This window comes from Sceloporus undulatus, chromosome 5 (assembly GCF_019175285.1).
Source record: "Sceloporus undulatus isolate JIND9_A2432 ecotype Alabama chromosome 5, SceUnd_v1.1, whole genome shotgun sequence".
NCBI lineage: Eukaryota > Metazoa > Chordata > Lepidosauria > Squamata > Phrynosomatidae > Sceloporus > Sceloporus undulatus.
Window position 1 is genome coordinate 134,310,627 of NC_056526.1, and position 14,055 is coordinate 134,324,681.

Below are 14,055 nucleotides of genomic sequence, written 5' to 3' on the forward strand. Positions count from 1 at the left end.
GTGTGTGTTTTGGAATGGAGGTTGGGGGTGTTTTGCCAGAAAGGGAAGTCTATTTCTGACATCTGTCTAGAAATAATGCCCAAATGTCCTCCATTTTGATCATGCCTAAGAAACAGGCATTTAGATCAACATTTTTTTAAAAAAAAATCAATTTTTTTGCGTGTCCTCCATTTTTAAAAAATGTGTCCTACATCTGAAAAAAAAAAATGTCCTACATTTGTCCTACATTTGTCCCGGTTTGGAGGTCCTGACTTATGGCAACCCTAAACATGGCTGAAAATGTGGAAGGTGACTTTCTCTCTGTACTGAATACCATCACTGGAAAGAATTTTCTTACATACAGAATACAAACAGATGGAAGAGAGTAGTTATGTAGATGATTTGTTTATTTGTTGTGTTGTGAGCATTCAGACATTTTTTACTAACAGTAACCCTGTTAGGGTTCTTTCTTAGCAGGATTTGTTCAGAGAGGATTTGCCATTGCCTTCCTCTGCAACTGTGAGAGTGTGACCTGCTCAAGGCCACCCAGTGAGCTTCCATGGCTGAGTAGAGATTTGAAACCTGGCTTCTCAGTGTTCAAGCCCAATACTGAAATCACTACACCATGCTGGCTCTCATCACATCTTAAAACTATCACTCATCTATGTGGATATGAGGATGATGTGCCAATAAAATCAAAACAATAACATAACTGATACAAAAAGCTAAAATACAATGGGGGGAATCACCATAAAAGAGACAAAGGGCCCCAAACAGACAGGCCAAAATAAAGCTGCTTTGGGTCACTTTGGAGGTATGTTGTTTAAATGACACATGCATCTTAAGAGCCCTGAAGTTGTGCCAAAGCTGTACTCTAGTCCTTAGGACTGGAGTGTGTCTTTGGCATGGTTTCCAGCCTCTTAGGACACATGCAGCATTTAAACAGCATACCTCCAAAGTGACACAAAGCAGCTCTATTTTGGCCTGTCTGTTCAGGCCCAAAGATAGCTATTAAGATTCAAAGATACAGCTGTGTTAGTCTGTGGAATCAGTATGTAGAGATCTTGTAGCACCTTTGAAACTAATTGAAAGAAAGAAGTTGGCAGCATGAGCTTTCGTAGGCTTCAGTCTACTTCCTCAGATGCATTTGGTGGAGTGGAAACCAGGGACAGACATTTATATGCCATTGGTATGTGAGAATGTCAATTCAAATTCAAAATCCTTTCTGTATGGAAATGAAGTGGCAAGTCCAGTTTTAATGGTTGTTTGTGAACAAAAGGATTGGGAACTAGCCTTTGGGTATGGAAATGAAGAGGCAGCCTGCACAGCTTCATCAGAATAATTGTAATACAGTTTTGCTTTGCTATACCAGTTTACAATTCTGGCTACTGAATTATGTACTTGATGAAGCTGGTAGGTTACTTCCAAGGATAGTCCCATGTATAAAACATTTCAGTAACCAAACAGGGAAGTTAATGAAACATGTTCAGGAAGGTTAGTTGCCACCAATGAAAGAAGTATGATCTGGTAAAATATGTTTCTATTCACTCAGGTTACTAGTGCTCGGTTTATTAGTGGATATACTATTTAAATTCAAAGGCTCAGCTCCCTTTCATTAATATAGTAGAGGGGGAAGCTTATGTAAAAATAGTGGGCAGCTAAAGTTTTTATTTTTCTTTAATGGCCTGAATGCTTTTCAGTCTACACTTGGTTTCAGCCTTGTCCAATCTGATGACTCTCAAAATTGTTGGTGCCAAGTTGAAAAAGTTTGGTCTGTGTGAAGTTGAAGGCTTTCACAGCTGGCATTCATAGTTTTTTGTAGGTTTTGGGGGCTATGAGGCCATGTTCTAGAAGAGTTTATTCCTGACATTTTGCCAGCAGCTGTCGTCTCTGAATATGCCAGCCACAGCTGCTGGCCAAACATCAGGAATAAAGTCTTCTAGAACACAGCCTCATAGCCTGAAAAACCCACAAAAACTTTGTTCTGTGTATTTATTACTGCAGTTTCTTTTTAAAGAATCTAACTAACTGAGTAAATCAAGAAGTTTTTGTTCTCCATACTAAGAATGTGATCTTCCAGTATGTACAAGAACACACATTAAAATGTCAGGGGAGTTCTGAACACATGAGAAGAGTGCATGATATTAAAGATGACATTTGCCATGTGAGGCCAAGTTGACAATTTTGCCTGAGAGAGTTCTTTTCATTGACTTTTCCTTTAATTCTGCTCTACAAGCTACTTTTAAAGGGAAACGAACCTTCAGTTTGATGCCATGAGATAGCTTGAGGTGAAGAGTTAACTTCAAGGGAGAAATAATGTTATGCCGGTTATAAGGCAAAAAATGTGACAAGCTAATTCAGAGGCAATTAGAAGTGTGGGGAAGTGTGTCCTTCTAAGAATCCTATCCTCTGATATATTCTTTGAGAATCCACACTCAGATTTTGGGGATACCTAGATATCCCAAAAGACCTTTTAAAAATGACTGAAGTAAGCATTAGGCAGCATGGATTTTAAAGGTTCTACAGCAGTAACAGGGCACTTGTGGCTTTCCAGATTTTGTTGGACTGCATCTCACGTCATCCCTGTCTACTGGTCATGCTGGCTGGGGTCTGTGGAAGGTGCAGTTCAATGTGTGCCTGCTCCTTAGCTATGTAATTTACAAAGTTAAACCAAGCAACCCCTGGTTTTTTCACAGTTCACAACTGTGAAGAGATTGGCACCAGACAGCCTTGATGTCATGACTGTCTCGCAATCTGACCCCACAAATCCACCTTAAAATCAAGCAAGTAGTACTATGGGATAGAATTCTGTGGTGCTGATGTGCTGATAATACATCCAGCCCCTCCTACCAGCATTTTACATGGCACCCCATGGAGTCCTTTCACAACTCATTAGTGCACTGTTGCTCACAGATGGGATGAGGCTGGAAGTATAATTCAAAGTGGGTTTAGAGGGCATTTATAACAGAAGTGAGGGAGGCATGCGCCGGAAGGAAACAATGGCACGCACTCCCACGGCATGCACCCTGCACGCCGCCGCTGCACCTCTGCAGGCATGAGCCCCATCCGCATTTTTTCCTTTATGTGGGGGATCTGGAATGGATCCCCCACATAAGGGAAGGGCGGACTGTAGTTTAAAAGAGCTACACATTTAAAAAAACACAAAAAGTGAACATTAAAATAGATTTAAACAATGTTAAAACATAATCAAATCTCTAATCAAAATAATAAAATATCAAAAAGTGATTAAAAACAATACATTTTAAAACAATACAACACCTCTGAGCCCATTCTTTAAAATGTTTCTGATATTACAGCCTGTCAGAATAAAAAGGTTTTGCCAACTGATGGAATGATGAGGAGAGGGCCATTCTGGCCTCCCTGGGAAGGGAGTTCTAGAATCTACAAGCAGCCACCAAGAAGGCCTTCTCTTGTGGCTCCACCAACTGTGTTTGCAACTGGTGGTGGAAGTGAGAGAAGGGCCTCTCCTGAGGAACTCAGAACCAGAGTAGGCCCATACAGGGAGATTAAGGCCCCATACAGATTGCCAAAATAAAGCTGCTTTAGATCACTTTGGAGGTATGCTGTTTAAATGATGCATGTGTCCTAAGAGTCCGGAAGCTGAGGCAAGTCTGGAAGCTGTGGCAAGGCCATTCCTTAGGATTGGAGCATGGCTTTGGTGAGGCTTCCGGGCTCTTAGAACGCATGCATCATTTAAGCAGCATACCTCCAAAGTGACCCAAAGCAGCTTTATTTTGGCCTGTCTGTATGAGGCCATAGTTTGTCAGATAGGGTGAGCCAACCTGGTATAGTGGTTTGAGTTTTGGGCTAGGACTCAAGAGACCAAGGTTTGAATCCCAAATCTTCCATGTAAACCCACTGGGTGATCTTGGGTAAGTCACACTCTCTCAGCCCCAGAGGATGACAATGGCAAACCCCCTATGAAGAAATCTTGCTATGAAAACCTCATAATAGGTTCACCATAGTCAGAAATGACTTGAAGGTACACAAAACACACACACAAGCCATATAGGGCTTTGTGGATCATAACTGTAAACAAACTGTGAGGCAGCTGAACTGTTTAGCAGTGGAGTAGTATAGTCTCTGTAATCTGTCCCAGTTAGCACTCTGACTATAGCTCTTTGAACTAGCTGAAGTTTCTGAGCTCTCTTCAAAGGCAACCCCATGTACAGTGTGATACAGAAGTTCAATGGGATGTAACTAAGGCATGTACCATGGTGGCCAGATTCAGCATCTCAAGGAATGGGCACAGCTTTAAATATGCAAAACCACTCCCGCGTCATTGCTTCACATTTCCACCACCCTGGATGCATTAGATACCAAAGACTTGGAGTCTTGTGTAACTATGTTGGTATTACAGTTTCCTATGGACTTTCGCAAATGGATTTAAAACTAAGAATCTTTGCTAGGGTGTTTCTTGCATTTAACTAGCTTTGCTCATTATTCAGTAAACTTTCAAATTACAACATATGGTATTTTGAGATAATATGTTGATACAGGTGATATTTTGAGATCAGTGAATTAAATATCATGGTTTCTGATTAAGCAACATATATAAAAGAATAGACATCAGAGGCCTAAAATACACCTGCTGTGCAGTTACCAAACTGTGTACCAAGTGCAGCCTCTTGAGAAACCGTGACAAACAGCATAGTCTCTATATGCAAGGGGGGAAGGCATGTAGTGTTGCAATATTTCCAATATATACTTGTTTATTGTGTGGTGGACAAATATATGTATGTAAAGGGTCAACAATTTTTTACTAATAGCCAAGAAAAACAAATTGATGAAGCAAACTGGGGGGGGGGGGTTTCAGAGCCTGAGGACAACGCATGTCTCCCTCTGGAGCTTGGAGGGCTGAACATTTGTTTTGACTTTACATTCATTTTGACTTTAAAATGTTGCAGTCCCTATAGGGTGCAATTTTTAAGCCCAGGAAAGTGGCTGAAATTCATCCTTCCCTGAACTAGACAGGGAAGGAAAAATATTGGATAAACAACTTAGAAATAAGAATTAATAAATGGCATATTATTCAAAAAATCAAAAAGTCTTTTATTCATAAAAATAAGATTATGAGGATGGTGTAATTTATTCAATTTTATATTATTCTGCAATCCATCTCACAGGATCACAGATCTTTAATAAGTACTAGTATTTCTCAAAAATTTGAATGCCAAAGTTCTGGGTGTCAGGGCAATATTTTTATGAGGTCAACTCAATGATTACAAAAGCAAAATATTAAAAAAGGAAGCTTTAGAGAACTCCAGTGCTCTTTATCAGGTAAGATACCACAAAAACCAGGTTGCCTGGTAGATTCAATGGGAGGGATGAAGAAGAGAAATGGAAAAGAAATACTGGTTTGATACTGGAGTTATAAAGTCTGCAGAGGCCAGAATCTCAAGAGCAAGCTAGGATGAGGGCAAATTAGGTTAACAGCCAAATAGGATAAGATTGTATACTGTACATTCAAATTAGCCTCTACTAGGTGATAACATTGGTATTAGCAGGCACCCAAGACTTTCTCTAAAACTCCTGAGAACAAGAAACAAATAATGGTCAAACCCATGTTTGTTTGTTGCTTTGTTGTTGTTTTTTACAATACTGTGTATTTTTCCATCTTTAAACAAAACACAGAGTTTCCTTATTAGGTGGAAAACAGAAACCAGTCAGTTTTTATATTAACAACATTGAACACAATTTTAGCTGGTGTATCAATTTTTTTATTAAAAAAGACCCAGAAGCCAAAATAGGTACCTTCAACTTACAGTTGGAGGAGATGAACACAGGATCATAGTGACAATATATTTTTCAGTGATGTTGAGAGGGGAGACATCCACTGCTTGCTTGCTCTCTCTCCATACACAGGGCACATTCTGATGGCCAATTAGTGGTTAAGAAAGGAGATGTCCAGGCACCATCCAACAGCAGTTAGACAGCCATGAAAAGGGGACAGGGTAAAGGTCCCAGATCTTTTGTAAAGGCCTTCCAGAAGGTTGACATCTTTTCCTTTTTCTCCCTACTGTCCAAATTTAGCAAGATGGTGCCCAGGTGATTCACCATCCCTTAACCACTAATTGGGCTGGGGAGTGGGCTCTAGCAACATCAGTTTGCATTGCACAGCATCAAAGAATACAAGCCATGGTTTAGGGGGCATAAAATCTTCTTTATTTGATGTAGAATCACACTATCCTCACACCAAAAAATAAAAATAAAGATATCCAAGTTGGCCACAAGGCACAAAAAATCGAGAATTCATATTAGGACAATTGTCATATGTATTAGTTTAAAGAAATAAAAACCAATTGATGTGTGAGAGACAACTTGTTTTAACCAACATGTCACTAACCAAGGGGAAATTAGTAAAAAAAAAAAAAAGCAAAGCAAAACTGGCCCATCACTTTTAAAGAAAGGAAACAAAACAAACATTTCTCCCAATGTTTTGCTCTATCCCTCCCTTAAATTAGTAGTAAAAAAAAAACCCACCACCTGATGTACTGAATTTTAAGGAAGATCCAGAAAACTCTGTAGAGATGCTGGGTGGCTGTCTACACATGTATTATGCCGTGCCACCTGATACCACTGCATCTGGCATGAATTACTCCCTCTGAGGTCACAATAGGCTACCCAGCAGGCCCATAGCTAGCCTGGGGCAACCAGGCCACCACCCCGGGGGCCCATGCCAAAGAGGACCCCAAAGACAATACAAGAAAATTAAAAATGAACTATAGTGCCCCCGAATATACTTTCTGCCCCAGGGCCCCTAAAGGCCTAGCTACAGGCCTGCTACCCAGCCATGTGATCAATGTTGGATGCCTTGTTTCTGACCTAAGGAGAAGAAACTTGCATCAGCAGCCCTGGTGCTGGGCAGCGCAGTGGAACATGTGTGCAGAGAGATTCCCAGAATCACTACAGAGTGCAGAAGTAATGGGGGAAATCTGTGGCAGCTCCAGGGCCAAAATACTCTGAGAGCAGCCCAGAGTATTCTGGCCAGTGTAGACAAGCCCCAAGTGGTTCATTTTAATGGCTTTTTGTGGTATACTTGACATGGGTCCAAAAGAAACTGCAGAAATAATCCCGGTTGCTTTAACTGCCCTGGCTCAGTGCTAGGGAAAACTAGGATCTGTAGTTTGTGGTGGCACCAGAGCACTCTGGCAGAAAAGGCCAAATACCTCACAAAACTACAGTTTCCAGAATTGCCTAGCATTAAAGGGGTCTCAAACTGGATTATTTCTGCAGTGTGTTTTGAACCTCTGATAGCAGATCAAGTTCAGTTTTAGAAAGACATTATATGTGAGTCTAAAAGATGTTGGCTGCTGAAATGGTCTTGAGGGTTATATCTGATTAATGGTGTGGATTTTGTTTGTTTTTAGTTTGGTGGCCACGAAAGAAACAGACAGTGCAAGATCTCGTAGCATGCCAATGTCCCCGTCGGATTTCCTGGATAAATTAATGGGTAGAATGTCTGGCTACGATGCAAGAATCAGGCCAAACTTCAAAGGTAATTTAATCATCCAGGTATTCATTGGAATACAATGTTTTCATTTGTGCAAAGAGATGTTTTAGAAAAAAAAATTATTTTGAAAGCAAGGAAATAGAGTTAGCTAATAGTCTGAAATACAGCTTTGATCGTTCACAGTTCAGTATATACCTTGTTGAAATTTCTGGTGACCTTGCAGAGTCAAAGTTCAATTGAAGAAGAGGATGTTTATAGCATTTTGAGGTGACAGCAACACAGCAGAATTCAAATGACAAGAAAAACAAAAGATGTTTACAAGCAGGGTTTTGTTTGAAAGTGGTACTCACTCTTGTAAAAACAGAAGTATGTGAGTCAAAATAATGAACAGTAAAGGAATGCTGCATGTTTTTACTGCCAAGCAGCTCTGTAGTATGCCTGTTACTAGAGGACAAACTAAATGTGACAGCAGTGTCACAGAGATCAGAGAAGAGGGGCAAGCCAAGGTTGTTTTCCAACCTCCTGACCTTGCCCTAGTCTGTTTCTACCAAAAGACCTCCCCCCCTCCTCCCCAGGCAGGAAGCTAACACAGAAAAAAAATGTGGAGCACAGATTTAACAGATTTCTTATGACATAAGCTTAAATGCGTATACCTTACTGTTATTGCTCTTATTATTCAGAAACCATAAAAATGATTTAATGTGTTATTAAATTCCTTTCTTAAATGATCTGGTAATTAGTATTAGCTAAGGATATGCACATCTCTCTTAATATTGCCCTAAATTTTTGTTTTTCCAGCATTAGGCATGTTCAATTGGAACCATACCAGTTTATGACCCCTTTTTTTTTCCTAGACAGAAATTGGTATGCATTCATAGCATTCAACTATGTGCAGGTTTCCAATTGTATGTTTTTCCAACATTCTTGTTGCTTCACAAATTGCTTTGTGAACTCAATATATGGATTGCTGGCTATAAAATATGTTCAGGTACATGTTTGGGCCTAGAAGGTGTGGTTAAAAACCAATGCATGTTACTGCAATTAAAAAGAATATTTGTTTATTTCAAAGGAAATCAGAACTTGTATAGTTGTTAACAATAAAAATTAAAAGTATTTTTTAAAGTAGCTAAAAAGCATTTTAAAAAAACAAGGTACATTCACTGTTGTTCAGGCCAAATCCACTTTAGATTGAGTGGAATAAATATGAGATATTATGCACTGTCTTTAAAACTCATATTGACCCAGGAATCCACTTATTTCAAATAATTAGGATGGTTAGATGAAGACCTCAGCCGCAACAGAGCTAAGACCATGACTCTAAGGCCCTTTCTGTGTGGGCTAAAAACAATTGCCTCTTCTCATCCACTTAACAGGGAGACCAGCAAATTGGATGACAGTTGACCCACTCAGCACATGAATTGGGTTTTACCCCTCTTACCGCAGGTTTTCCAAAGTCCTCAATTGCTCCAGATCTTTCCTGAAGAAGAGATGGCTAAGAGGTGATATGGTAGTCCTGTTTAAATATTTGAAGGGGTGTCATATTAAGGATAGAGTAAGCTTGTTTTCTGGAGCTCCAGAGAATAGGACATGACACAATGGATGCAAGCTACAGGACAAGAGATTCCACCTAAACATTAGGAGGAACTTCCTGACAGTAAGAGCTATTTGACAGTGAAACACATGCCCTGAGAGAGTAGTGGAGTCTCCTTCCTTGGAGGTCTTCAAACAGAGTCTGGATGTCCATCTGTCAGGGATGCTTTGATTGTGAGGTCCTGTGGTCTCTTCCAACTCTATGATTCTATGATTCCTGGAAGATCCAGAGCCATCTGTTCTGCAGCGGGGCAGCTGACCACATGAGTGTTCTGCTGAGCCACCTTGTGTGTCCATTGCTGCTGCCAGTTGCTCACTCTGAGGTCAGATCAAGGCACCCAGCCATGTGACCATCACTAGAAACCTCATTTTGATCTCAGAGAAAAGAGACACACGGTGGAAGCAGATATGATGGGTAGCTCAGTCAGCCACCCAGACGCAGCATGGAGGGCTCTGCAATGGGAGAGAGTCAAACCAGCTTCAAGACCAGCATATTCTGGGCTACCCCATGCTGGTGCAGACAGAGCCTTACATATACCATTAATTGTTATCTTGAAATCTGTTAACAGAGAGTTCAAACTAAATATAGAAAGGAGGGCACAGTTGTCAATAGGGTTGTAAACATGTGATGGGCTGTAGTTCTTCACATTGTCGATTTAAAGTCATATGGGTTGCAATTTCTCACATGTTTTTTCCAAAGAAAGCAATGAGAAATTTTAGCAATTTTCTTTTTGTTGCAAGAAGTCTTTGAAAAATGTGCATTGCTGTTCTACAAAAAATTCACACAAGGTTGTCTTGCACAGTGAACAACATTTGTCCATCCAATTGGAAGAAAGAGACATTCATTCTATCCCCGCATCATCCTGCACTATGTCATGGAGTTTTATTTAACTTCTTGTCTTTCATATCATATGAAAATATTCCTTTAAAAACAAAGAAAAACATTTTAAAACACAGTTTTAAAAATATACATAATTAAACGAGTGCAGAGGCCCTACAAAAGTGTACAATCTCAGGTGCCTGCTGATCATACAAGCAAATTTTAAAAAGAGCCAACCTGATTTCCCTTTGAAAAGATTTCCACAGCTGAGTGCCTATTAAAGACTAACCTTTGTCAGAGAAAAGAAGTGGAGAGAAAAAGTGGCAAAGAGCATTTTGACATTTTGATTCTTTGTTGTTAGCTGTCCTTAGGTTGGCCCTGAGTCATGGCAACCCTGTGGATGAGACATCTTCAAGCCCCATGTGCTACACTGCTCTGCTTAAGTCTTGTAGTTCCATACCTATGATCTCCCTAATTGAGGCTAGCACCTGTTTATGTGGTCTTCCTCTCTTTCTTCTTCCTTCTTCCAGATTCCATAGCATTATTGTCTTTTCAAGTGAGTTTTTTTTTAGTCCTTCTCATGATGTGGCCAAAGTACGACAGCCTCAGTTTCATCATCTTAGCTTCCAGGGAGAGTTCTAGCTTGTTCTGTTCTAGGTCCCATTTATTTGTTTTCTTTGCTGTCCATGGTATATTCAGCACCACATCTCAAATGAGTTGATCATTTTTTATGTTCACCTTCTTCACTGTCCAGCTCTAACATCCATACATGGTAATGGGAAATACTATAGATTTGATAATTCTTACTTTATCATAGAATGACAGAGTTGGAAGAGACCACAAGGGTCACCCTGCCATGCAGGAACACACAATCAAAGCAACTCTGACAGATGGCCATCTAGCTTCTGTTTACAAACCTCCAAAGGAGACTCTACCACACTCCAAAGCAGCGTATTCCACTGTCTAACAGCTGTTACTGTCAGAAAGTGCTTCCCAATGTTTAGGTGAAATCTCTTTAGTGCTCAGTTGTATGTCTTTACATTTTAGGATCTTTTCTAATTCTTTCATGGTTGTCTTTTCCATTCCTACCTAGTCCTCTTACTTCTTGGTTGCAGTCACCATTCCAATCAATGTTTGATCTTAGGTATGGGAATTCTTTAACTATTTAGATTTCTTCATTGTCTAGATTGAATTTATGACTCCATCTAAACAGTTACAAGCATGAAAGGAAAGCAGTAGCAGTTCACATCTCCCCTGGATGACAGCACACTCCTAAAGATGCCCATTGTTATAATTTGGTAACCTTGAATAATCTACTAATCTTTACTGAGATAAAAAGCTAAGGATAAATGTTGTTGTTTTTAGGTAACTGTACGTGTGTTTAGATAAATGGTGTATTTAGATCACTGTTGCATTTAAGTTAATAGTTGGAACATACCACATTCTTATATCTTTTACTCTGAAGACTGGATCAGGCCAATATGCTATTGACTGATCAACCAGTGAATAAAGAGGGCAGATACAGAACATGGGTTTCAAAAGGGCCACTTTATTAAGGCGTGTTACAGACCGCCCAGAAGGGGCAGTCTCGCGCCGCTGCCGGTTGCTCCGCAAGGGAGTCTCAGCAGCCAAACTGTACGGCTCCCTCGCGGAGCAAAAAGAAGCCCCAAAATGGAGCTTCTTTCCATGGCGCAGATCACGAGGCACCAATGGCGCACTCGCAGCATCATATGTGCTGCGCAACGTGCGGACGCAGCGCATCTGCTACGTAAAGATGGTGGCCCCCGTGTGGTACAGGCGCCACCATTTTGTATGGACTTGGTCCGTATTAGGGTTAGGGGCATCCTTTCTAACCCTAATATGGACCCAGTCTGTACTAGAGGCCCGTTTGTAATGGGCCTAAGTTACCTATTTAATATTTCTTGGAAGAACTGCAACTAAAAGAGGTATATACTAGTGTGGGAGAAGTCCTTTCCATAGATCTCCTCTGCAGCTTCCCCAGGGCGATGACACTTGAGCCCCAAGAGTAACTAAAATCTGTTCCGGACTCCCCACATAAAACAAAAAACATGTATGCTCAAGCCTCAGTACAAGTAATGGGGCTTGTGCTCGCGGCATTGTGTGGTGGCGGAGGTGCGTGTGCACCACAGGTGCACACACCATTGTTTCTTCGGGTGCACAGCACCCAAAGAAGCAGCACTGCTCTCAGGGTATGCTGAAAGCAGCATATAATGTACCCGCGTATGACGCAGGTGTACTGTAGTTTCCACCTAAATGTAGAATAAGAACATGTGGAGGAAGCACACTGTGCTCCTCTAACAAAAATGGCAACAAGCCATGCCAATGGAGGCCTCTCCTTCCATGCCACTCAAAGACAACACCTTCTCCCAATCAAAAGAGGTAGAGCCCGGGGTGGCAACACAACCAAACACCTTGGCTTTGCTCCTGAGTTTGCTAATAGCATCTCAGGGATGCTGCTTACTTTTAAATCCTGGTCTTATGGTCACAGGAGGCCAGTAAACTACACCTTCTTCCCCAATGGCTATGCTGTGGGGGGATCTGTAGTCCCATTTCTACTGAATCTAAAAAGCCTAATGTCCATACTAGAGTAAATGGTTGTTCCTAAATCTGAAGAGAAACTCAACAGATTATTTCACTTGAGCAGCTTCCTAGCAAAGGGGAGTGATTTAGTACGCCTCTATGGACAGATGTTCCACATGTACTGATCCCTGGTGACTGAGGTTTTTGCTTGATGGGGGAAAATAAAACTAGGTTGGTACACAAGTGAACTTGCACAGTTACATAAGTTGTGAACGTCTGATGTTGTGTCACTATCATCTTAATTGGCCTGTATCCTGCAACTCCACACAACCCCAGCTTTGTTGCTTAAGCCAGTCTCATTTACTAACCATAGTTATTCCTATCAGCACCTAAAATGTCAGGTTCAGTCCAAGGTAACATGAGATAGCACAGAAGATGACTTCAGGCAAATAATTTTAGACAAAACAATCTCGGGCCCTTTTCTTTGAATCTTTTAAAGACCTCTGGAAAAAGATTAGTAGAAAGCTTATGGCTTAGCGGTTCATTTGGTGATTGGATTGGAGAGCTTATCATGGACACAATGCAATCACACCCATCTGGTAAAGCTAGTGGGTAGAATAAAGCAGATGTTTAGTTGTCAGTGGGGTATACCACACATTTCCTAAATATAAAAAGGTTGGAAGCCTTTATTTATACATTGTTGGAATTCAGAAGAGATGAAGACCTAATTTGACATGTTGTGCTCCTTTTTAGAATCATTAACTTGTTTGATCTTCTGATGAATTATGCAATTTCCAAGCGAGAGATGGGTCTATTGCCAAAAAAAATAAGCATTTCTTTTACTTCATTTCCATTACTTTGAGAGCAAATTTTGCCAAATAGCACATCTTTCTGAGTTTCTTCCCTAGAGACAACTTTATGACAGATGCCATTTTCCTAACATTTTCATATTCATTTAATATTTATTTATAGATAATAGTGTGTGTGTGTGTGTGTGTGTGTGTGTGTGTGTGTGTGTGTGTGTTACTGGTCTGGATACTTCATTGGTCTCAATTAAGGTCTCTAATATTAAGGGAACCTCAGATGCACACTAAACTGCAGGGTCAAATCTGGATTGTAAGAAATGGGCCTGAACAGACAGACCAAAATAAAGCTGCTTCGGGTCACTTTGGAGGTATGCTATTTAAATGATGCATGTGTCCTAAGAGGCCAGAAGCCACGCCAAAGCCACGCTCCAGTCCTAAGGACTGGAATGCAGCTTTGGCACGGCTTCTGGCCTCTTAAGATGCATGTGTCATTTAAACAGCATACCTCCAAAGTGACCTGAAGCAGCTTTATTTTGGCCTGTCTGTTCGGGCCCAAATATTTCAGGTATAGATATTGCCATTTAGCTGATAGAGGTGGTTTAAACTGCTCTTGCAAAACTGAAAACACTCATAACCAACACTAAATATCTGATTTAAGGTAACAATCCCATTGTCAACTCATAACTTGCATAAAAAATGACTCCGTACCAATTTTCAAATCTGGATTTCTCAGTGAAATCAATTCAGCATGAGTATATGAGTCAAACTGTAGTTGATGAAACAGCATTTGCCAGTTCTAACTGCTGAAACTCTTGGGTGGACACTGCCCTTTTTAATAAAATAAG

General features: G+C 40.6%; 1 protein-coding gene across 1 annotated transcript in view; it reads left to right on the plus strand.

Moving 5' to 3' along the window:
• The window catches only part of GLRA3 (glycine receptor alpha 3), a 106,927-nt gene that overhangs the window by 21,587 nt on the left and 71,285 nt on the right, over positions 1–14,055 (plus strand). The window contains exon 2 of the mRNA XM_042466432.1: positions 7,371–7,498. Coding sequence (XP_042322366.1) covers positions 7,371–7,498 — 128 coding nt within the window. The remainder of the gene's footprint in view (positions 1–7,370; positions 7,499–14,055) is intronic.